Below are 24,444 nucleotides of genomic sequence, written 5' to 3' on the forward strand. Positions count from 1 at the left end.
GTCTAGCGAATCAGAGGGTGATGACCCTCCCATAATTGCTACCACTTCACAAGACGAAGACTTTGTCCCTCTCACTTCTCTCCTTTGGGGAAAAGAAATATTGACTACTAATAATAATGAGGAAGCTTCTACCTCCCAACAACAGGAACAAGAAGAATCTACTCCTGAGGACACGAATAGAGGACGAAATAGACAAAATATTACTCGTCTCAAAGCTAGGGATCAGAGTACAAATTTTCATGAGTATGAATGGGAAGCCTGTCAGATGAATCTTGTGAACTAGGAGTGGATGTTATTTACGCCTATGCAACCCAACCAAATGTGGTTGACGAGTCTAGTGTAGGGTTAGATGAGTTTGGCTCACAATATGCTTTAATGGATCACGTTGGTTCCTCTAGGTCTATTCATGATTTGGACTCCTTTGCGACGTTCACTATAAACTCAACTTCACATATCACTAGAGATGACTCTTTCCGTGTTCACAATCTTGAACCTTCCACCTCACTCTCATTGATTCACCCAAATCTCATAGATTGGTCCCTCCAAACTCAAAGACCTGAAATACGGTCTTTCCAAAACGACTATGAGATCGCTTGTTACCTGAATGCCATTGAACCCGTCACTTCTTCCACCAGTGAACTTGTGGTTAACATGACGAAATCAGATATCAAGTACCTTAGTCAAAAAATTAAAAGAAAAAATAAGTGGTCAGATGGCTAAAATCACATTGTGGCGGTGTTTGATCCTCAAAAAAGTAAAAATAAAGGCGTATCTAATGGTGAAAACCTCCCTGAGGCACCTGCGGATGAGGTACTTGGTAGTTTGCCAAGCTATTTCCAAGATAGATCTTCAGTTGTCATTGAACCTACACAGCCTATCAACTTGGGTACAAAAGAATGTCCTAAGATTATTCATGTAGCTCAGTCCTTGTCAAACGAAGAAAAGACACAATTTGCTCAATTCTTTCAAGATAAGAAGGTCAACTTCGCATGGACATACTCTGATATGCTAGGGCTTGGTACAGATCTCATCATGCATCACTTATCAATCTCACCAGATGTCAAGCCTATCAAACAAAAGTTGAGAAAAATGCATCCACATGTGGCCCTACTGGTCAAGGCAGAGTTGAAAAAACTCTTAAGTACAAACTTCATTAGGGCCATTGATTATGTGGAGTGGATTTCCAACATTGTACTTGTCTCTAAGCATGACAAATCCATACGAGTTTGTACTGATTTCAGAGATCTCAACAAAGCATGCCCCAAGGATGACTTTCCACTACCAAACATCGATATGATAGTGGACATGACTGCGGGTTATGAGATGTACTCGCTCATGGATGGATTTTTTGGGTATAACCAAATCAAGATAGCTCCAACAGACCAAGAAAAGACAACTTTGACATGTGCATGGGGTACCTTTTGCTGGAATGTCATGCCTTTTGGGCTAAAAAATGCTGGCGCCACATATCAAAGAGCAATGACAACCATCTTTCATGATATGATGCATTAAAACATGGAAGACTATGTTGATGACACACTAGCTAAATCTAAAAAACGAGACACACATCTCGGAGACCTTAGTCTGATATTGGACTGTATGGAACAATTTCAACTTAGGCCAAATCCAAAAAAACGTGCCTTTGGTGTCACTTCTAGGAAATTGCTAGGGTATATCATTTCAGCAAAAGGCATTGAGGTTGATCCTGAAAAAGTCCAAGCTATCATGGATATGCCTCCACCAAAGAATATCAGTCAGCTTAGAAGTTCGCAAGGACGTCTACAATCCATAAGAAGATTTATCTCTCAATTGGCTGATAAGGCTCAAGCTTTCAATAAAAATCTAGATAAAGGATCTACCCATATTTGGAATAGTGACTGTCAATAGAGTTTAGATCAAATCAAAGGCTACTTGGCAAAACCTCTAGTTTTGATGCCACCCATTCCAAGAAAACCTTTGATTCTGTACATTTTAGCTACGAATTCTTCTCTAGGAGCACTCTTAGCCCAAAGTGATGAGACGGTGAAGGAAAGAGCCATATACTATACCAGTTGAACTTTGGTAGCTTATGAAATAAACTGTACAAGTATAGAGAAGGCATGCCTTGCTGTAGTATTTGCCTCTCAAAAGCTCCGACATTATATGTTGGCACATACAGTTCACTTGATTGCTAAGATAGATCCTTTGAAATATTTGTTAAGTAAAGCCGCACTTTCTGGTCGTCTTGCCAAATGGATGATGATTCTTTCTAAATTCGACATTCAGTATGTCGAACGTAAGGCATTCAAAGGACAGGCCATAGCTGACTAGTTGGCTGACTTTCCACTCAAAGATACAACACCTATGCAAATTGAGTTTCCAGATGCCTCAATCATGTATATTACTGAGAGGACATGGAAGATGTTTTTTGATGGGTCTCATACTCAGAATGGAGGCGGAGCAGGTGTTTTGTTTGTTTCCCCTCATGGTTATACCATCCCAAAGTCCTACAAACTCCTGTTCTCATGTACAAACAACATTGCAGAATATGAAGCATTAACAAATGGGATCAAAATGGCTCTTGAATGGCGGATAACTGAACTACACATCTATGGCGATTCTCAACTTGTTGTGAACCAAGTAAACAATGAATACAAAACGAAGGATGACAAGTTGATCCCTTATAAGAAGTTGATAGACCCTCTAAGGAATTATTTTACCTTTGTAACCTTCCAACAGATTCCTAGAGTAGAAAACAAGGCTGCTGATGCTATGGCCACCTTAGCATCTATCCTCCAACTACAAGAACATGAATCACAATTTGAGTTCCTGGTGGAGGAACTACGTCACCCCGCCTATGATTCCTCGGATAACTAGGTCATCTGCACTGTTGTGGGTCATGATTCCTCCCGCTACGCGGCTATCTTCTCCTACCTGCGTGATTAGGTTATACTTGAAACCCTCACGCGCAACCAAAAATACCAACTCCTTTGTAATGCTTCACATTACACTTTGGTCTTTGGTGACTCGTATAGGAAGGGTCTAGACAAAACGCTGCTGAGGTGTTTAGAGCTAGAAGAGTCTGAGAAGGCACTTGCCGAAGTCCACAATGGTATTTGTGGGGCACATTCTAATGGCCTTGCACTTGCCCGAAAATTGCTTAGGACGGGTTATTACTGGCCCACCATGAAAGCTGATGCTGTGTGCTATGCAAAGTCCTGTCAGAAATGTCAGCTCCATGGCAACTTGATACATGCTCCCGGGCGAGAGTTAATCCCTTCTGTGACATATTGGCCATTTCAGCAATGGGCCTTTGACTTGGTAGGAAAGATTCATCCAAGCTCATCGAGTGGTCATAAATTCATCATCACAGCAACGGAGTATTTCACTAAATGGGTTGAAGCTGTACCATTATCTGCTGCTATAGGCAAGCATGTTGCCTTGTTTATACTGAATAACATCATTTGCTGATATGATATCCCATCCTTTATTGTTACGGATAATGGAGGGCAGTTCAAGAATAAGGACTTAAAGCTGCCGTGCAAAAAGTTTCGAATTAAGCAACATTGGTCCTATATTTACTATCGCCAAGGGAATGGCCAAGCTAAGGCCTCTAATAAAACACTGCTGAAAATCCTACATTGCACAGTTCACAAGTCTGGGAAAGATTGGCACTTGCAAATAAATCTGGCACTTTGAGCCTATAGAACCTCTATTCGTACTCCTATAGGGGCTACGCCCTTTTCTCTAGTCTATGGCTCTGAGGCCATTCTCTTGTTAGAAGTTGAGATACCTTCCTTGTGCGTCTCCTTGCATGGGTTAATAACCGATGAAGACCAAAGAGCTATGCGAGTACAAGAACTGGAAACTCTTGATGAACGCCGCAAAGCCGCTTTTGATCACGAGGGCTTATAAGAAGCGCATGTCTACCCAATATAACAAGAACGTTCACCCTCATGAATTTCAAGTTGGTGAACTTTTGTTTAGAGAAAATCGCAAAAATCAGCAGCATCGAGATCAAAAAGGAAAGTTTGAACCTAATTGGTTAGGCCCGTACATTATCACAACAATATTTGGGTCTGGTGCTTATCAGTTGTCTACTTCAGAGGGTGAAGAACTTGCAGAGCCTATCAACATCCTACATTTGAAGAAGTTCTATGCTTAGAGGCTTGTTGCTCAGCTATCTTGTATATATTTATGATTTTGAAAAAATATTAAAAAATCAAAAAATGTCCTAAAAAAAGATAGTGAAAACCTAGGAATAGGCGCTTTGATGTATCACCAAAAAAAAAAAAAAAAAAAAAAAATACAAAACAATTGAAAAAAGTCTTGAAAAAATCTGTTAAGTGGTGAAAACTTGAAAACAGGCACTACTTGAAACCCTTGCACCTATGTCTATCAGTCTTAATCACCTACTTCACTACACATTTCCTAGCTTGGAATTGTTTCTTGTCGTCGTCTTGGGGGCACAACTACTTCGCCTATTGAAGTATTCTTGTGCATTAGGGTTTCTTTGACAACTCACAAAACAATGTTTTTCAACACTATCGCCACCCACCTTGACATCAAGTGTTTCTCAACACTTTTCAGATAGTTTACCTACAGTCTCCGATGTCGCGGTATTTCTCACTATTAGGATCAAGTCTTGAAGAAATGGCCAAGTGATTCACACACATGCACCTAAACATTTAAACGACTGAGCTATGCTGATCTTTATCTACTTTGTGTGCTGTCTATGATGATTTCTTTGCCATGTGTTCCCTCCCTAATACTCGTTCGAGGATGTCATTGACTAGAAGACTGGGGGCATGGGACATATTTTCTTGATTTCTACTTGTGGGTATACTTTGTTTGTCTATAGTGTTGTAAGTATTGATGCTTGTCCTATTCAACATTTTGACTTACAAATGTATCATCCGTCAACAGGTGTAGTCTTGCTAAATTAAACTTAGGGAATCTAATTGCGTAGTTATCTTGAGTTACATGTCTCTGATGCTTAGATTGGATTTCCACATACCTATCTGATATCGATCATATTCATATCCTCATACTAGTGATGATTATATGATCTCATGATGTCCCTAATAAATGCTCAATGATGAAATTAAGAGTCTAAATGTTATGCACTTCTTGCTGTTAAACCACTTTGCATATTAGCTTGCATTTTAGGTTCATTTTTTAGCTTAATTTTGTATTCTTGCATATGGGGAGAGCTCTCTCTTCATCTTTTTGTGGACATATCGGCTAACTCCTTTCATATATTTCTTTACTTTCTTCTTGTTCATGTCTTTTCACCTTCTTAATATTTTGCTTCATCTCTTTTCTATCTTGTTATCATATTATATAAAATTTTGACCTCTTACATAATTTTGATGTCCTGGATTCATTTTCGGGATCCAAATTGAAATCTGAGTTCATCTTGGTAGTCAAAATCACATTTTAAAATTCTACCTCTTTGGTCTAATCTCTGAATCATCACTGGGGCATCTTCATTTCTTCATGTCTTCATCATTTCTATGCTTTATATCTACTCAAATTCAACCCTTTTCATGTCAAATCATCTTTCTATTAGATTTGACCTAATTTTTACACTGTATCCTTCATGGTCAATTCTAGTCAAACTGGGGCATTTTTCGAGTCTCTTTAATAGTCATTCTTGGGTTCTAATCATCTATCTATCATCTTGGACATTTCTATTTTCCGATTTTCTCATATCTAGCTTGTTTCTACGTCCCCTTGCCTCATTTCGATTTTGATCCCGAGGGGGCAGAAATACTCTATCACTGCTTAGGAGCATTTGTTTGATCTTCTCACTTGCTCTTACTCTATCCGTTTTTCTAGGTGTTAACATTCTTCTTGAATTCTAACATTGTTCTCTTCCTAGTGTTCAATACTACCACTATCAGGCTGTACATTCAGGATTTGTTATCTTTTTCTACTTTTCGTTCTTCAAAATTAGATATCTATATCTATCACCGTCTATTTGGCTTTCTATTTTCTTTGACATAATGTGTTCCCAGAGTGATCACGCATTAGTCAAAGAGGGGCAAATGTAATCACCTAAAAATGGTCATCTAGACTATTAGCCCCCTTCTCAACATTTTGGCTAAATTAATTTAATCATTTACCTAGACCAAATTGCTAATAATCAATTTATTTGATTATAACTTATAGTTTGACTATGCTATCCTAAGTTCATTATTTGATTAAAAGAACATGCCCCCTTTTAATTAAATAAAAGACCCCATTCTTCTAACCCACTTAAAGTGCACACATAAAGTCCTTTTTCTATTTTGCAATTAAAAGAAAAGGCTTTGTGACTTTTGTCTTATATGACAAGTCAACTTATATTGTATTGGTTAATTTGTGTGTGCACATGGATCACTTCTCTTTTTGAATTCCACCGTTGATCATCAACCATCTTCATCTTGATCTCTACCGTCCATATGACTTTAAAAGAGAGAGCTCTCTCCTTCTTAAAAAAATCCATCTTTTTGAGTATGGTTATGCTGCAAGTTTTCTAACAGGTTTCTTTGGAGCTTTGTGAAGAACTTCTATTTCTTGTCTACATTCTGTCATACCATAGCATTTTAGCTTAGATTCATGTTGCATGTTAGTTTAGCTTCTATTTTGCAATAATCTATCTCACATAGCTTAATATTTGGATTGTAACACTCTCATACATGTTTTAGCATAGCTGCATTTTGCATTCTAATCTTAGCTTAGTTTCCATACTTGAATTGCATTCTTGAGGAACTCCTTGAGACATTTGCATTATTGCATCTTGTCTTTGGAACCTCCCATTCCATGGTTTACTAGCAAGAAGAGTGTTCCTAAGGCTCAGCTGAGAGCCCTTGAACTTGAAATACATTCTCTTGCACTCCGTGGATAGGGAGCTCTAAGCCAGCATCCAAACATTCCAAACTCATGGAATTGTTTGTATAGAAGGGTTTAGAGTAAGACACTTTTGAGTGTACAATTATAAGCTATTTTGTATCTTGTCTTCTCATATGTGTTAGACCTTGAATATAGATATTTAAGGACTTTTTAAGATGCATTGTTTTAGGATTTCCATTGTTCTTGTTGTTGGTCTTGAGTTATGCATCTAGTTCTAAGGACTGATTTAGAATGGTACATGAAATTGTTTTTGGCTTTGGGAATATTCCCTATATAGTGGGAATAATTAATTTGTTTGATCTTCCTTCGGTATGAGAGGCTTACATCTATTTTTTGCCATGTTATTATACTTTGAATGCTAGATGGTGATGCCCTTTCAGTTTGGGATTGGCAAAGGAGATCTTACTTTACATAGCCTTGTACATGTTAGTGTGGAAGAAGGATGTGGTTGATTTGTAGGGTTTCTCTTTGGTCATGTTCTTCTTCCTGGATGTTTCCAATCATATAGTTGGTTGTGAAGAACTTGGGAGAGCCGTGGAGACTAGTGGCGAGAGAGGTATTGCAACATATTTGTTTATAGGATTTGTGGATCAATGTATTTTTCTTTGACTCTTTGTGATACATAAATTCGCCACATTTTCTATCTGAAGTACTATGAATATGGATAGACATAATGTTAATTCTGCAACTTGTAAACATCTTGATCTGATAGCAGATCGATCTAATCTGATATGGCATGATAAATATTGATCTAAGTCTTTGCATTGTTCTCTTCATTATATTGGTGCCAATCCTTGTGTATTAGTTTAAAACTAACTTAAACTCCTTTGTTTTGATTTGTGTTTAAACTTACTTAATTCATGGAAAGTCGCCGACTTGTAGAGGTTAGGCAAGCAAAATAGACTTTGGAAGAGACATGTCCTTTCCCTTGATTTCTATATTTAGAAAGGGTAAGGTTGAAGTCTAAGAGCACACAAAATACAAAATAGTCTGCTCGTTAGTCAATACTACCCATATACAATTTGCAGCAGGAAAGACAGTTTTCAGAATTATATTTCTAATTCAATTCAAGAAATACTTTGAAGTTATACACGACAAGACTCAAGGAAAGGAAGAAGGTCAAATCTAATCTCTGATTCAGTCATAGAATTTGCAAAAACTTTACATGGTATCAGAGCTCTGTAGTTGAACCTAGTCTCTGCAAAATTCAGTAATCAAACTTTATATCTAGCATCTACCTCCTATCTTCAATGGCATACACATCCAGACCCGAGGACAGGTTTGATAGGAAAGAACACTTTGAGGCCTGGAAGTTCAGAATCATGATGATTCTTGAAAAAAATGATGTAAAACAATTTGTTGATAGAGCATCCAAATAACCTAGTATTGAACCTCATAAAACTATATGGAGTAAAGGAAATAGAAAATCCATTCAGATCATATTAGATAGAGTAAAGAATGATATTGTACCTATGCTAACAAAACATCAGACAACATTTGATATGATGAAGGCGTTATTAAATGCATATGAGGTCAACAATGCAACTAGAGTTCTCGCACTGAAAGGGCAACTAAATCACATACAAAAAAAGAAAGGAGAATCAATGAATTCTTATTTCCTAAGGGTTGCCGGCATTAGAGATGAATTGTCAAGTATAGGAACCATTATTAGTGACACAAAACTAACACTGATGGCTATAGATGGATTACTAGATTCGTGGGAAACTTTTGCACAAGGAAGAAGTGCCAGAGAAAAACTTCCTGACTTCAACAAACTTAAGGGGGATTGTCTTCAAGAAGAATCTAGAAAATTGAAGAAAGGAGCGAAACTGAAAACAAAAGATGAAGAACTTCATGTTCTTAATACAAACTCCTATAAGGGCAAGAAGAAGCATTTCAAGAAGAAGGGAAATCAAAAGAATGGCAAACCCAAGAAAGATCTATCCAAAATAAAATATTTCATATGTGAAAAGTTTGGACACTACAGATCAAATTGTCTCGAAAATTCTAAACAACAAGCGAATTGTACAAATGTTACTAGGGAAGAAGATAACTATGATCCTTAGAATCTTGTATTGTATTCGACACTATAAAATGAAATCTCAAGAAAAGCATGTGTAATTGATAGAGGATCTTCTAGACATATAACAGGATACAAAGAAGCACTAGACTCTATATCTGAAAAGGTTAATGGCGAAGTCACCATTGGTAATAATTCAACACATTCTGTCGAAGGAATTGGAAATTGCACCTTGAAACTAAAATTAGCAAATTCTCTTCTTCTCAAAGGTGTACAAAAAAATAATGAACTTAGTAGAGATGTAATTTTTGAAGAAGATCTAGCATTCAAAAGAGCTTTAAGTTCTGAAGGACCTTCTCCTTTACCTAGTTCTGAAAGAAATCCTGAGTCTGAGTATCAGAGGGAGAACATAGAAGAAATTGAAGATGAAATTCAAAATCTAAATCTTGGAGAAACTCAAAATTCAAAGAAAAGACCACTTTGGGCTATTAAAACAGTCGAGGAAGAACAAGACTTTACTGCACCTTCTAGAACAGTCAGAGAAAGCAAAAGACCTAAAAGATTTTCTAGTTATACAACAAACATGAATGATTTGTCCAAAAAAGAACCAACCAATCCTTCAGATGCTATTAGACATACAGCTTGGAAAGAAGCTATGACAGAAGAATACCAATCTATTATGAAGAATGATGTTTGGGAAATTGTACCAAGGCCTAAAGGAAAATTTGTTGTTTCTTACAAGTGGATATTTAAAATAAAGTATGCTGCTGACGGTAGCATTGAGAAGTATAAAGCTAGATTTGTAGCCAGAGGATTCTCCTACAAAGAAGGGATTGATTATGAAGAGACCTTTGCTCCTGTTGCTAAATATACCTTTGTAAGAGTAGTCCTAGCAATTGCAGCATCGAAGGGATGGAAAGTACATCAGATGGATGTAAAAACAACATTCCTAAATGGAAAGATTACAGAAGAAGTATATCTAGAGCAACCTGAAGGATTTGAAACTCATGATCCTAACATTTTTGTTTTCAGGCTCAAGAAAGCTCTCCATGGGCTTAAACAGGTTTCAAGGGCTTTGTATGAAAGAATTGATAAGTATCTCATCGGCTTAGGATTTTCCAAGAATGAAGCCGATCCAAATTTATATTATAAAAGAGATAAAGATGATATGGTAATTCTGATACTGTATGTTGATGATTTACTGACAACAGGTGATGATCATGTTATAGATCAATAGAAGAAAGATATAATTAGAGAATTCGAGATGAAAGACTTGAGACTCCTTAATTACTTCCTAGGACTAGAAGTACGAAAAAATTCTAACAGTATCATACTTAATCAAGGGAAGTATACATCACACATTTTGAAGAGATTTGGAATGTGGAATTGCAATTCTATGTCTTCTCCAATGGAGACTAATCTACATAAACTTAAAGAAGCAACAACATAATCAACTTCCATAGATTCTACTCTCTACAGGTAGATGATTGGGTCCCTTATGTACTTAGTAAATACAAGACCTGATATTTGCTATGCTATTAATGCCTTAAGCCAGTTTATGTGTGAACCAAAGGAGATTCACCTAGTTGCAGTTAAATACATTATGAGATACTTACAAGGCACTCTCAATCTTGGACTCAAATATGAGAAGGTTGGCTTAGATTTACATGGATTCATTGACTCAGATTGGGGTAGAAGTGTTAAAGACAGGAAAAGTACTTCAGGATGCTGTTTCAGTTTAGGATCAGCAATGATCTCTTGGATATGCAGAAAGCAGTCTTCAGTAGCTCAAAGCTCCACATAAGCCAAATACATTGTAGCAACAGTGGCCTCTCGAGAAGCAGTTTGGCTAAGGAACTTACTTGTGAGATTATTTGGGCAAGCCATGAATCCTACGATTATTCATTGTGATAATTAGAGTTACATCAAGCTTTCGGTGAATCCAGTTTTTCATGACAGGTTCAAGCATATTGATTTTTTTTACCATTATGTAAGAGATGTGGTAGACGGGAATTCTGTAAAATTAGAGTACATTTGCATTGCAGATCAGACAACAGACACACTTACGAAACCTCTATCTAGAGTGAAGATCAACCACTTCAGGAGAAGACTTGGTATGGTTGAATTGTAATCAATTTGTATTCTTTAAATTATTAATAAAATAATTTTATTTGTTAGGCAATCGACTGTTATGGGCTCCACCATTTGTGTTCATTATTTAAGAGGTGACAATCTCTGAGATAATGAACACTTGTATAAAAGTCATTATGAGAGATGACGATCTCTTAGATGATGTGCTAAACAGTAGAGTTCTACTATAAGATCTAGATGAGTTCAAGATCATATTGTGATGTAGACATTGCAATGTCTACAAGTCACAATTTGGATAAAGGAAGAATTTTATTATTCTCTGGGGTTTATCCTGTATTCTGGTAGATCTTAAACTCAGGATCATGTTGAGATATAGGAATACTAGTATCTATGAGTCACAACTTGGATAAATGAAGAACTTAAATTATTCTTCAGATTTATCCTATACATTGTATTCTTTGCAATACTGTTATCACTAGTATCACTGATTTGTCATATCATAGGTTTAATAATATGACATCATATCATGTGTTCTATGATACCACATGCTAAGAAGATTCAGATAGATATAGAGTATCAATTCTAGCTTGTTTAGCTTTATTGATGTTGCTAGATATGATATCTCTCAGTATGATTATCAAGTTAAGAGGGAGTGTTAATTTTGTAACTTGTAAACATACTGATCTAATAACAGATCGATCTAATCTGATATGGCATGATAAATATTGATCTAGGTCTTTGCATTGTTCTCTTAGAGATATCGGCGCCAATCCTTGTGTATTAGATTAAAACTAACTTAAACTCCTTTGTTTTGGTTTGTGTTTAAACTTAATTAATTCATGGAAAGTTGCTGACTTCTAGAGGTTAGGCAAAATATACTTTGGAAGAGACATGTCCTTTCGAAGGACATGTCCCTTGATTTCTATATTTATAAAGGGTAAGGTTGAAGTCTAAGAACACATAAAATACAAAATAGTCTGCTTCTTAGTCAATACTGCCCATATACGATTTGCAGAAGAAAAGACAGTTTTCAGAATTATATTTCTAATTCAATTCAAGACAATACTTTGAAGTTATACACAACAAGACTCAAGGAAAGGAAGAAGGTGAAATCTAATCTCTGATTCAGTCATAGAATGCTCAGAAACTTTACACATAATATGCTATGATGTATTTTTAGATTTGACATTACTCACGCAGCAAGAGTTTATGGATATTTTCCTGGCTATCCTCCTTGATGTCTTAATTTGTTGATTACTAATGTATGATGAGTTTGCTTGTTTCATTTGATTAGGATCTACGAGTTATCTAGTTGGTAGTTGAGTACAACCTATTGATTATAGTGGGATGATTAAAGTGTGGATCGTCTATATCCACATAAATATTTGAGTGTTATTGCAAAGATATTAGTTGGCCTTGTCTTTGGTCATTTTTGCATTGAGGTAGAAAGATGGATATTCAGACTTGATTGTGACAGTAGCTAGTGGATAGGGCTAAGTAGTATCAACTAGGCCCCCCTATAAATTGCATCCGGGATGATCGAACAGGGCAAGCCCCTTTATTTTCCCTTTTGTAAGCTTTCAATGTCCCATTGGAAGGTAGAAATTGTGATTGAGAATGAGAAAGGAAATATTGCCAATGATGATCGTGGCTCCAATAAGTTGATATGTTGATGGAATAAAGTTTTATCTATGTTAATATACCTTGGTTTGAGGTATCTTTAGCATGGATGCATTGCGATTTTTTGGTTTCTATTTTAATGGGTATGAGTAAGGAAACTACTTAGAGCCTTCACTATCATTTGAATTTGATGCTCGTGTTCATGACTCTTTGATGCTATCCATCACCTTGACATGTTCCTTTTCTTTTGTAGGTGGCATTTTGGAGGATAGGGGGAGTTCTTTCTTGATTGTGGTTACCTTGGTTTCCATTGCAAGTATCATTCTGGGGCACAAGAGCATGTTAAAGAATCAAGTGGCACATACATGGCTAAGGGATATCTTTCCCTTCTTAGCGCAATAAGGCCTTGAGTCTTGATTTTCGCAGTTGATTACTTGTATTTCTATGGGTGTAATTTACAATTAATGACGTTGAAAGGCTATTATGATTTTGGTGAGATCAACTTTGTAAATTCTTGAATTGATTATTTTTCTATTGCTATTTTTAAATTACCTTTAAGATGAAAGTATTTTACTATTAGTGGAAAAAGAGCTCGTGTAAAGATGAAGTCACACTTACCATTTGGACTTTGTGAAATGGATAAACTAGCTAGGTTTCCCATTTGGAATCTCCTATTTTGGGGTAATTGGACACATCTAAGGTGTGCTATGTGCATCTATGACAAATGTCAAGGCACATCATGAGTCACTATGAGGGCATTTATGGTAGATGATTGCTATGTTGGTCTAGTTTGGTGAGATGCTTCATGAAATTTGTTAGAGCAACTGTAAGTTGCTATTTGGGCCTACGTGCATGATCCCATGATGGTGGGTTGAACGGATTTGTACCATGGCATTTTAGAATCTGGTTTTTTGCCTGCAGTAATGGTCTATAGTGATATTTTGGGCCCTCAAACTCTACATATTGAGGGCTTGAGATAGAGACATCGTGGGAGTTCATTTGTGTAGACAGGTGCTATTGGTCCAAAGGATGAAGAGGAGCGAGCAGGAATGAAGGATTATATGTAATTTCTGTTTCATTAAGTTAATTAAAGCATAGGCCTTTCTTCTTGGTGGAGTTTTTTCTTGAAATGTTCATCTTGTGTTGCTAATTTATACTTCCTAATTGTTGCTATCTTATGATGAAGTAATGTTTTTTTCTTGATGTTTTCTGGTCAAAGATGGATTTATTTGGATATTTTAAGTGGTGGTTTATGGCATAACAAGGAAGATGAATATATCCACGGTTTCCTGTATTAAGACAACTTAATCTTCAGATTGGCATACAATCACAGATTTTCTTTGGGTTTAGTCTTAGCATTGAATCTCCTCAATGTTTTTATGAGATTAGAGATTCCAACAGTTTCCAGCACTTTCCCAATAGCACAAAATTGATAAATTGGCAAGGTTTAATCATTAGGTGGTGTGTTGGATATACAAAAGTGATATCAAAGGCTAGTAATCTGAATTTTTTAAATATACAGAAAATTTCAGATAGGCCTGATTGTTAGGCTCTGATGTCAGTTAATATGGTCTTATTGCTGATGCATTTCTCCATGTTTTCATTATTTAATATTTAAGAGTAGCTTGACTATAGATGCAGAAAGTCTTACAATGTCATTTATTGTTCCCATCTGTCCACATACTCTTTGTTTACTTCTATCTACAATTTACAAATGTTACATTTGTCCATCCTACCTATTTGAGATATTCTCGTTCCTTCATAGCTGTCTCAGCTGTCAACTGCTTTATATCAAGAAGCCCAAACAGTGGCTTTTGTCAACTACTTTATATCAAGAAGCCTAAACTATGGTGTTTCTTTATCAGCTCAGTAGCATGTAGACTATAATTAACTTTTAATGTAACTAGTATATACTGATCGGGAATTGCACACTTGCATTTCTACCTGCACACACATACATTTAAAATCTGTGTTTTATTTTAAGGGTTGCATAGCTAATTTTGATCTAAGGGCCTTAAATATTAATTAATGATTTGATGCTTCTTTTCAATTATCTTGAAGGTGTTAATGAAATGAAATTGAAAATAGAATTTGAGTGGACCCTGCTCCATGCAGTCACTTCAAATGCCAGATGGTGCCAGCAATGCACTTACCAGCTATGGACCTGTCTCCAAAATTTTGGGATTTCAGAGCATGATTGAATTTTTGTTCTTACTTATTTGGTTTTATGACTTGTGACCTCGGTTAGACCATGACACTAGACCAAAGACACAACAGGACAACCATTGTAAAGTAGATCTCCCATGATGATTTAGGAGACCAAAATTTGACCATGACAAACTAACAAACAATATACCAATCAATATCATCACTTTACTTTCACTGGCTTGACATTGGCAGACCATTTCAACACAGACAGTGTTGCATTTTATGAAAAGGTTACACCAAGGACCGACTAAAAGTGACTGTAGTTATATTGTGGCACTGTTGATTTGAGTTGCAATCAAATTAAGTTGGTGCATGTAATTATATCGTGTTGCTGTTGATTAATCAACCTATTTCGTATTTTGTTGATTTTAACAAATTTAAGCTTTTGGCTAACAGCAATGACATTTGATTTTATATCCTCTATGCAATGAGACAACCCTATACCATTTAAGCAGCATTGATATTTAAATTTGATAGAATCAAAAAAGCATACGTGGAATGAGCTACAGATATGTTGAAATTCTTTACATTTCCAGATAGTAGAATGCTCTTTCAAATCTTCAATCAAACTATTTATAACCATTATAATTTATAAAAATTATTCTTTGCAGGTATTTATTAGCTGAAGCAGGAGATACACTTTTTGCCTCTTTCATTGGAACCAAGCAGTACAAGTAAGTAACTTCTCCGTGGGTAGAAATTTCAAGTTAGGTTGTTTACTGAAAAAATGTTACTATCATGATTGGTCATCTAGAGAAGCTAGTTAGGGTAAGGGTTCCTATTTATTAGCTAAGTTTTTTATTTATTTTTATTTTTATGTAGGGATGTCATAGCAGATGCAAACATACTGCAGGGAGCTGTATTTCATGAAGATCCTCATCAGGGAAGTTTATTTGATGAAGATGGAAATTACAGCTATGGAGGTGTTTCGCATGATGGCAGTGAGGCAGCAATCAAAATCGAGAAGCCACTTCCTGTAAAAGCTGAAGAACTGAAAGGCAGACCCAAACCTGCTGCACACAAGGTGCTCATGCTTGAATCTATTTTTAGTTAGGAGAGATAAAAATGTGTGATTATAATCAGCCTGTGCACATGCACACATATTTGATGCTGTGTAAAAAATATTCTTTAAGATAAGGTGTAGCATAAATATTTTTTCTTGGGAACACAGTCAAAGCCAAATATCCTTTGTTTATAATCATGTAATGATTTTTCTGTGGTTCACAGGGTTTCTTGGCTCGTGCCAAAGGTATTCCTGCATTAGAAATATATAGATTTGCGCAGAAAAAGGGCCAGCGGCTTGTGTTATGCGGGCACTCGCTAGGCGGTGCAGTAAGGATATAGTCTTTTTGTGGCTTCTCATGTACTAGACAGAATTCTATATCTACACGGTGTGTTCAATGTATTTTGTTGCGTGTTTCCAGGTGGCAGTGTTGGCAACTCTTGCAATTTTGAGAGTCTTTGCTTCATCACAGCTATCAAAAGATGGGGATGAGATCAAGGTCAAATGTATCACCTTCTCACAGCCACCAGTTGGCAATGCAGCTCTTAGAGAGTATGTGATCAATTATTATGTTCCACTTTACATTGACAGCATAAATGTTTTTCTGTATAATCAGTGCACTTGGGTTTGTGGCATATTCAGATGTCTTCAATTTATTCAGAGCTTAAACTTTGTAATTCATGCATGAAAAGATTTTTTGAAAATGCATAAATTCACAATTTTCTTTGAATATACAAAAACAAACACATACATGCAGATAAATGCATGGTTGTTGATGCTTTGTAGCTCCAGTCGGATAAATTCTATATTGAAGATATATATATATATATATATATATATATATATATATATATATATATAGTATTATTAAAGAAATCATTTGTAGTTTGTTAAAGGTTGAAGTCCGATTAGAGATTGGGCATGAAGAGGCACCTTTTCATGAGCCATACCCATGAACGAGCATCTCTCCATGTAATATCCCTAACCGGATATTTTCTAAAAATCCTTGAATGGATCTCAGAAACTCTGAACAAATAATTTCATACCATGCATTTCAGACTCCATCAATAAAAACCCCAATAAATAACCTGATGAAAGTAGCCCCAAAATATTATTGCATTAAATCCCCAACAGAAATACAATTCAGAAATAATATTTCATTAAAGCTCTTCAGGTAAAATAAGCCAGAAATCCAATTGTAAATACATAAACTATAGAAAGATTGGATAATAGATAAGATGGACCTGGAATACAAGGTGAAACACCTGCAATGTCTCCAACCGACAATGGGTTTTCGTCCACTACCCAAGCTTGAGGGTTTCCATCCTCTCATCTGTTGATCGAGAGCAACTCTCCAAGAGAGAAAAGTGAAATCCAAATCACAAACTAAGTGTGTTGGAAATGAGCTCCATCTTCCCTTTAAAGAACAAACAAGTAACTTTTTGCATTCCCATTTCTATTTCTTTATTGCCTTTTTAAATAAAAACCTTTTCCCCCACTTAAGGAAATAAAGTGCACATAGATAATAAAGTGACATTAACAATATTATCTTAAGTTATAAAATCACTTTATAATGAATATGTTAAATCATGATATTAAAATCTCCCATCAGATGGACTCGGATATGCTTGTCCGATAGCTTGCCGAAAAGATCTTGATGAGATGCTCTTAGTCCCACCCTAAAATGCCAGGAACGATGAGTCCGTTGACCAACAAAAAATAGTAAGTGGATGGAAGCCCGACTAAAACAATCCCGATTAAACCGCAACTAAAATTGCCTAGGCCGAAAATTGCTTTGACTATATAGAAAACCTAGTTTGCCCATGAGACCGAGGCAAAATGGGCTAATGGTGCAACAAAACTCATTGGCTAATAAAGGGGACATGACAATCCTCTCTTCCCAAAGATTACTTGTCCCCAAGCAATCCGTATCTTGGGATGAAACCAAATGCTAGGATCCTAGCTCTGCTTCAAAGATGATACTCTGTCCAACTGCTGTGCTACATTGGTGTTAACATCTCTAATGCCAGAGTCGTAGCACAACTTGTATGAACCCGAACACCAATCAATTGGATACTTGACATCCAAAATATCTAATGTATATACTCAATCTAGACAACCTGCCATGTGTTGCTATCATAAAACATAGAGCTTGCTACCCAATTGAGTACCTCATTCCAATTCTAATTGCACACACCTCTAATATCAAGAGGTGGCGACAACTCGACAATATACTTATCTCCATCGAGAATAGAATGCAACAAATCACTCCTCTCGACTTCCAGATCTATAACCATCTCTGTAAAAGCTCCACTTGGATCCCAAGTGAAGACTTGTATGATGTCCTCGATATCACCAACTCATGTAATACTTGTGCCCATGAGGAGGACAATATTTGCTAAACTACCTAATAAACCATAGCACCCTGTTGGAAATCGTGGAGTAATCCAATAGTAGTTGCATAAGAGTAAACATCTCAAAAGAGAGCGATTCAGAAAGCCATCCAATCTTGCCTCCCTCAACTATGTAAGGACATACACCACCAACTATCCAAATTCCGCGCACAAGAGGAATCCATCAAGGTCAAAACATATCCAAGAAGATCATCAGATCCCTGTCGCACGACTTTGACCTCATCTTCACCATACGAGGGTCGATGAAGCCCATCAATGGAACCCAACCAAGCTATACTGCTAACTCTGTCAATACTCAGGTCCGAAAGCATCGATCATCCGTAAGGATATACAAACCACCAAAGGAATCTGCAATATCACAACTACATCCAACCTCTGCAAGAATCCCAGGAATGTGTTGACTCTACACGTGATCCAACTAGTAGCAACTGACACTATAACCACCTGTAGACCTGTATCCACATGAGACCCCTGTGACATTGAAGGAAGCAACACAATCAAATACATATCACTATAGTGGAAAATTGTCTGGTGCTTCTGTAAGTTATCGCCCATCATCACCTGATTCAAATACTTGCAGCCTTCAATACCATCTTCCGAGGATGGCAGACCTTCATCCCACAATGGATAATCTAATCTCCGAGTCAACCCATACCTAGGCCTCATCAAATCCTCTACATGTGGATCAAACATAAAGTGAATGAGCATTCCTCACTGTATGGTCACACTGCATAATCTCAACCTCAATCAATGATTCATCATATGGTAGTATGTGCCCCCTGAATGTGGATGAAACCTGTCCATGCTGATCAACCCTCACGCTATCATCACTAACAACCTCCTCAATGGTCATATCTGAATGTTGGGCTGAATTAGAGCTTGCCAAATCTAATTTTTGATTTAACTCAGCAATCTGATTTTCTGCTTCATGATACGAGGCATTCATGAGCTCATTTGTACATACATCTACTTTTGCGTCCTTCTTCCTTAGTGCTTCTGAGTAAATCTCTGGAAGGTCAAAGAGATGATCATGATTTGAAAGGTGTACGTAATCTGATTTCATAGTTTTCAGCCCTTGTATTATTAATAGCTGTAAAAACTACTCTTTCCCCTTTGTTTCCCCTCTATCCATTCCTTCCGAAGGTGCTTTCAAACATCCCATATATGTCATCAAAGCGTGATAAAGCTACAATAATCTTATGTTGAGTCACTTTCATTTGACTCTCTAAATAAGGTGAACTAGTGGGTGTATGAGATAAGTTAAGTGCACATGAGGTGGGAGGATGTGCTTCATCATACATATCCACATCATAAATGTCATCTTGCATACCCAACTGTATAGAGGAATTAAGGACAATGTTATGTTCAAAAGCAAACTCAGCACAAAAAGGAATCTATAGCATCTGTAGAGACCGTTAAGTCTGAATGAAAATCAGCATAAGCATTCACATGAAATGTTGAGTCCTCATCATTGGCTGATTGAATAGTCTTCTCCTATGCATTATCATCATGTTCATCAGGAATACTAGTGTATGCAGCCCCACAAGAGACCTCTACCTCCATATTACCAATCGATAAACCTGTACCACATTCAACATCTTCTATGTGATCATGAGAAGGCTGTAAATTAGTGGTAGTTGGCTGCTCTTCGTTTTCAAGACCACCAATAAGCTGACTAATATCCTCATACAAAATTTTGCACTTGACTCTTGCAAGGAGATCTTGGACCAATTCATAATATTTCTTTTTTGCTGTATCATTCTTGTTTTTAAGCTTTGGATGGAAATCCATGTAATCTATGAAGGGTAACTCATTCTGAACTTGTGGAGGGAATCTATCTTATTCATCATATATGCTCATTATTTCAGTTTGTGCATCAAGTGGGAAATTTTTGGCTAATTTTTGCTGTAATTTAATAAGATATTTTTTGACTTTTTTCAAAGTGTGCATCTTTCCCATAGCTGCTCTCTCAAAATTCTGAAGTCCGAGATGTTGGGATCTTTGACTTCTTTCTTGGTCTTTGCAGTCTTAGATTTCCTAAATTTCTGATTTGCTACAAATCTCTGCTCTCTTCCTTCTGAGGCTGTTACAGTTACTGATAAATTGTATGAATTCATCCGAGACCTGGCTATCCATATTTATGAGCATAAGAGATCATATACAGTGCTTTGAGCCAATTAGCAGCAACGATGAAGAGACTGCTCACACAGCATTTATGATTATCATTCCCCTTTCTAGACAAATTCCTTCAACCATATGTAATCATTGGCTGAGACTTACATTCTGGAATAACCACTAGTTGGCAAATGTTGAGTGTGAATTTGAACCGACGACTACAGTGTGTTGTGGTACGTTGTTTGCATGATAATTTGCCTTCAATGGTGAGGGATGTATGATTGCTGTCTGTAAAAGTGAGCCTATAGATCTGTAATAGCTCAAATTATTATTTACACTTTACTTAAATTTACTTAGAATAAATGCATTATTTTATTATTTCTTAGGTTAGACACTTAGGAGTTTGTGTACTCATATGAGTCGTCATGTTGACAACACCGGAGTAAGCACTCTAATTTAGCACATGGTGTCTAAAACACTGGAGTTTCCATATATAGCTGAGTCGTCATGTAGACAACACATATGTTCGCACTATTATTTTAGCACATGGTGTCTACAACATAATTGTACATGCTACACCTTTGTAGGCTTATCCTCTCATCATTGCACTAACTCCTGTGCTTAATGGAGGATAATCCACACTTGGTGGACATGTGCCTGGATGTAAGAGTTATCATGTTGCTAACTCCTAGGCATCCTAGATGCATCATAGAGGCCTTTATATACAGGTACCTCTAGTGTACTATACAATGAATAGAATATGATACTATTATTCTAATCATACTCTGTTGGTCTTTTGTGCTAGTTATTGTGCTTCTTGGTCTTGGGTGAATTCGCCCTAAGGCAAATTCTTACATGGTATCAGAGCCATAGTAGCGTCATTTCATAGCCATTGGAGACCAATCTTGCTTCACCTCTCTAAGGACACCTCGACTCAAATCCGAAGAATCTGCAGATATTGGGAGCGTGTAGAGCCAAAGCGGACCTCACCATTGCGTCCGGAGCGTTGATTCGGTGAAAATCAAGTATAAATTTGCCTATGCTGGGCCAAAGTCGATTTTGAGGCAAATCTTTTTTGCAAACTGGCACCCGAAGGCCCCGATTTACAAATCCAGTATGATCTATTAGATCTGCAATTTATTTTGTTTCAGATTTGTAATTAATTTTTCTCTGCAATTATTTTTGAATTTCTGTATTTTTCGGAAACTTTTTTTGGCCAATAGGGCCTGCAGAGAAATCTTTTTTGCAAGAACCGGGTGGTGAAATCTTGGTCCCCGTAGAGAATATTTTGTCACGTTGCAAGGAATATTCTACTCAAGTTTGGCAATCAGCATATTCCTTTCAAATACTGGCGTTCATATATCACAGCGGCCGAATTTCATATATTCCGACGGCTAAGCTAAATCTGGCAGAGTTTTCACCACCATCCGGCAAAGCGTATACACGGGCGGCTCTTAAGCCAATCCACATTTGGTGGCAATTTTCTTTTGAAGAGGGCATACTGCCTAAGCAGGGTGCATGTGGGATTATTCATCCCTTCGCACCTACCGGTTAACCCAACACACCGGCCATTTAAAACTGGCGGCCACCAAACGTTATTCGCTAGCTGCTGCGTTACAGACTTTTCGACATCCTTTGTTAAATCTCCGACACCCTTGCACGTCCACTAGTGGGGAATTAAACACAGCCACCGCAATCAAAGTCAACGTTTTTTAGAAAAACTCGGCACCATTTGCAGGTCACCGGCCGACAATCTCTGGTATCGGCAAGGAGATTTCCGACAACTTCAAACCCTCCCATGCGCCCTCTGCGCACACGAGTCCACGTGGACCCTTGCACTGTTCAGCCACGTGGACAGTAGTACGAATCCGTACGTTCGGCCCAATCAATGCCGAATTAGCATACATGTCAAGCTCAGTCACCACCGAATCAGCATACACGTCAGCCTGTTCCGTACGCTGATTCATCCGGACACGTCATTTTTTGTACACATCGACGTCACTGTCTGTATAGTCCATATGGTGCTGATGTCATCGTAATGCCATCTGCCACATCAGCTAGGGGCTGAATTTTCTGCTGACGTCATCAATTTGCTAGCTTAAAGTTGACGGCCATTTGACTATCATTTCTAGGTAAATTTGAACTGCTGCGACAACCGTTTGGATGTCAAATTTAACCTCATGTTTTTCTGATCAGACCCCTCTCTAGATTCATTTTTGATTTGACAATCTGACTTTGGGAGGCCATAACTCAGTCATCCGAGCTCTAAATCAGGTGCAATTTTTTTTGATTTTGGGTAGACACTCTTGAACTTTTCAGTGGTGTAGTTCCTTTCTAGTTTTGGTGCACAAATTTGTCAGAAATTGTCGTTTTTGGTGACTGTACCTTTCCAATCCTGCATTTTGCAACTTCAAATGCTCCGTACAGGCTCATCTGGACTCCAAATTAGGTTCCCTTTTTTTGAAAGTGCGTAATTTTCCGTCTACTTTCCAGATCTACAATCAGATTATAGGCGTGTGGACAAAAGTATCACTTTTAGAATTAGGTCCTTTCTTTGCATTGTGTTGCTTCAAAATTGTTGTGCACTGCTTAATTTCAGATTTGGACTCCAAAAGGAGGTTGTAAATAGTGAATGAGAAGAGCACAAAGACCTAATTTGGCAAGTGGCTATTGTAATCGTACTAAGTATAAAGTGCCAAAATCTTTCATTTGGGGGGGGGGTTTCTTGATTGAGTGAAAAGGGGGGTGTCTCTTGGTGTTGTGTTCCTCTTTTCGTACTATTATCTTTCATTTCTTGCATCATGGGAAATCTAAAGTTTCCAAAATTAACACCACATAAATATGCTACATGGTCAATTAAAATGTGGTGTCAATTAATGCATAATGAAGTTTCTCAATATGTTGATGGTACCCTTCCTAAATGAATAGGCGATCAAGTATCAAATAATGAAATTATTGTTTGGGAAATGGCAGATAGGAAAGCCCTAGGTGATATTATGTTGTGGGTTGAAGACAAAATCTTCTATCAGATCAAGAAGTATAAGACATCCAAGGATGCTTGTGATGCCTTCAGAAACCTATATGGTAAAGTGTTTGAGGAGGATGTTTACAAAATTGAAGATCAGCTTGTCTCCCTAGATCCTAACACATTTGATTCTATACAGGATCTCATCATTAAGGTGAATGAATTAAGAATGAAGCTTGATGATTGTGGTAGTCCTATTAAAGATGACAAGTTAATCTATCTCATTCATAATAAGCTGCCATCTGAGTACTCCACATTTGTTTCTTCTTACAACACCACAAAGACTACATTAGGGGCTGCCTATCAGAAAATTACTTTTGATGCTTATGCTCAACTGTTGGACGATGAAGAAAAGAAGTTGAAGTCAATGGGAATTCTCAAGTCGTCGAAGTCTAAGGCTTTGGTGGCTAATAATGAGGGTTCTCAAAATTCAGCTGGTCAAACTTCAAACAAAGGAAAGGGCAAGAAGAAGAAGTGGAAAAAAAGCAAACAAGAGGATACAGAAAAGACAACACCAACATCGAATCAACAAGGCAAGGCTTCCTCGAATACAAACAAAAAGGGAGACACTAATAAGGAGAAGAGAAAGTGCGCTTATTGCAAGAAGTTGGGTCATGACGAACATGAGTGTTACCGCAAACAAATTGATGAGTTGAAGAACATCATGAAGAAACACAATGTTCCACTACTTAATGCTTATAAGGAGAAAGGAAATTCATCCTCAGATTCTAAGGGCAAAGGGCATGCTTTACTCACAAACACTGTTAGTCAGGGAGAATGGATAATTTATTCAAGTGCCACACATCATATGGGTGCGTCAAAGCGAGATTTTTCTTCCATGACACATTCGGAGGTACCACACATCTTTGTAGGTGATGATATTAAGGTGAAAGTTGAAGGTAAAGGCGAAGTTGAGATGAACAATGGAATGTTCAAGGATGTTCTATATGTTCCTAATCTTACCTCTAATCTTCTTTCAGTCTACCAAATGACTCACAATGGAGGTGGTAATAAAGTGGAATTTCTTCCAGATTCAGTGGTAGTGAAAAGCATTAAGGATGACTTGATGATT

General features: G+C 37.2%; 1 protein-coding gene across 1 annotated transcript in view; it reads left to right on the plus strand.

Moving 5' to 3' along the window:
• The window catches only part of LOC149567584 (lipase class 3 family protein), a 270,367-nt gene that overhangs the window by 105,290 nt on the left and 140,633 nt on the right, over positions 1-24,444 (plus strand). The window contains exons 3-6 of the mRNA XM_089820827.1: positions 15,427-15,489; positions 15,638-15,839; positions 16,043-16,147; positions 16,240-16,370. Coding sequence (XP_089676953.1) covers positions 15,427-15,489; positions 15,638-15,839; positions 16,043-16,147; positions 16,240-16,370 — 501 coding nt within the window. The remainder of the gene's footprint in view (positions 1-15,426; positions 15,490-15,637; positions 15,840-16,042; positions 16,148-16,239; positions 16,371-24,444) is intronic.

This window comes from Cupressus sempervirens, chromosome 3 (genome assembly GCF_028749045.1).
Source record: "Cupressus sempervirens isolate cs-2001-9-10 chromosome 3, ASM2874904v1, whole genome shotgun sequence".
NCBI lineage: Eukaryota > Viridiplantae > Streptophyta > Pinopsida > Cupressales > Cupressaceae > Cupressus > Cupressus sempervirens.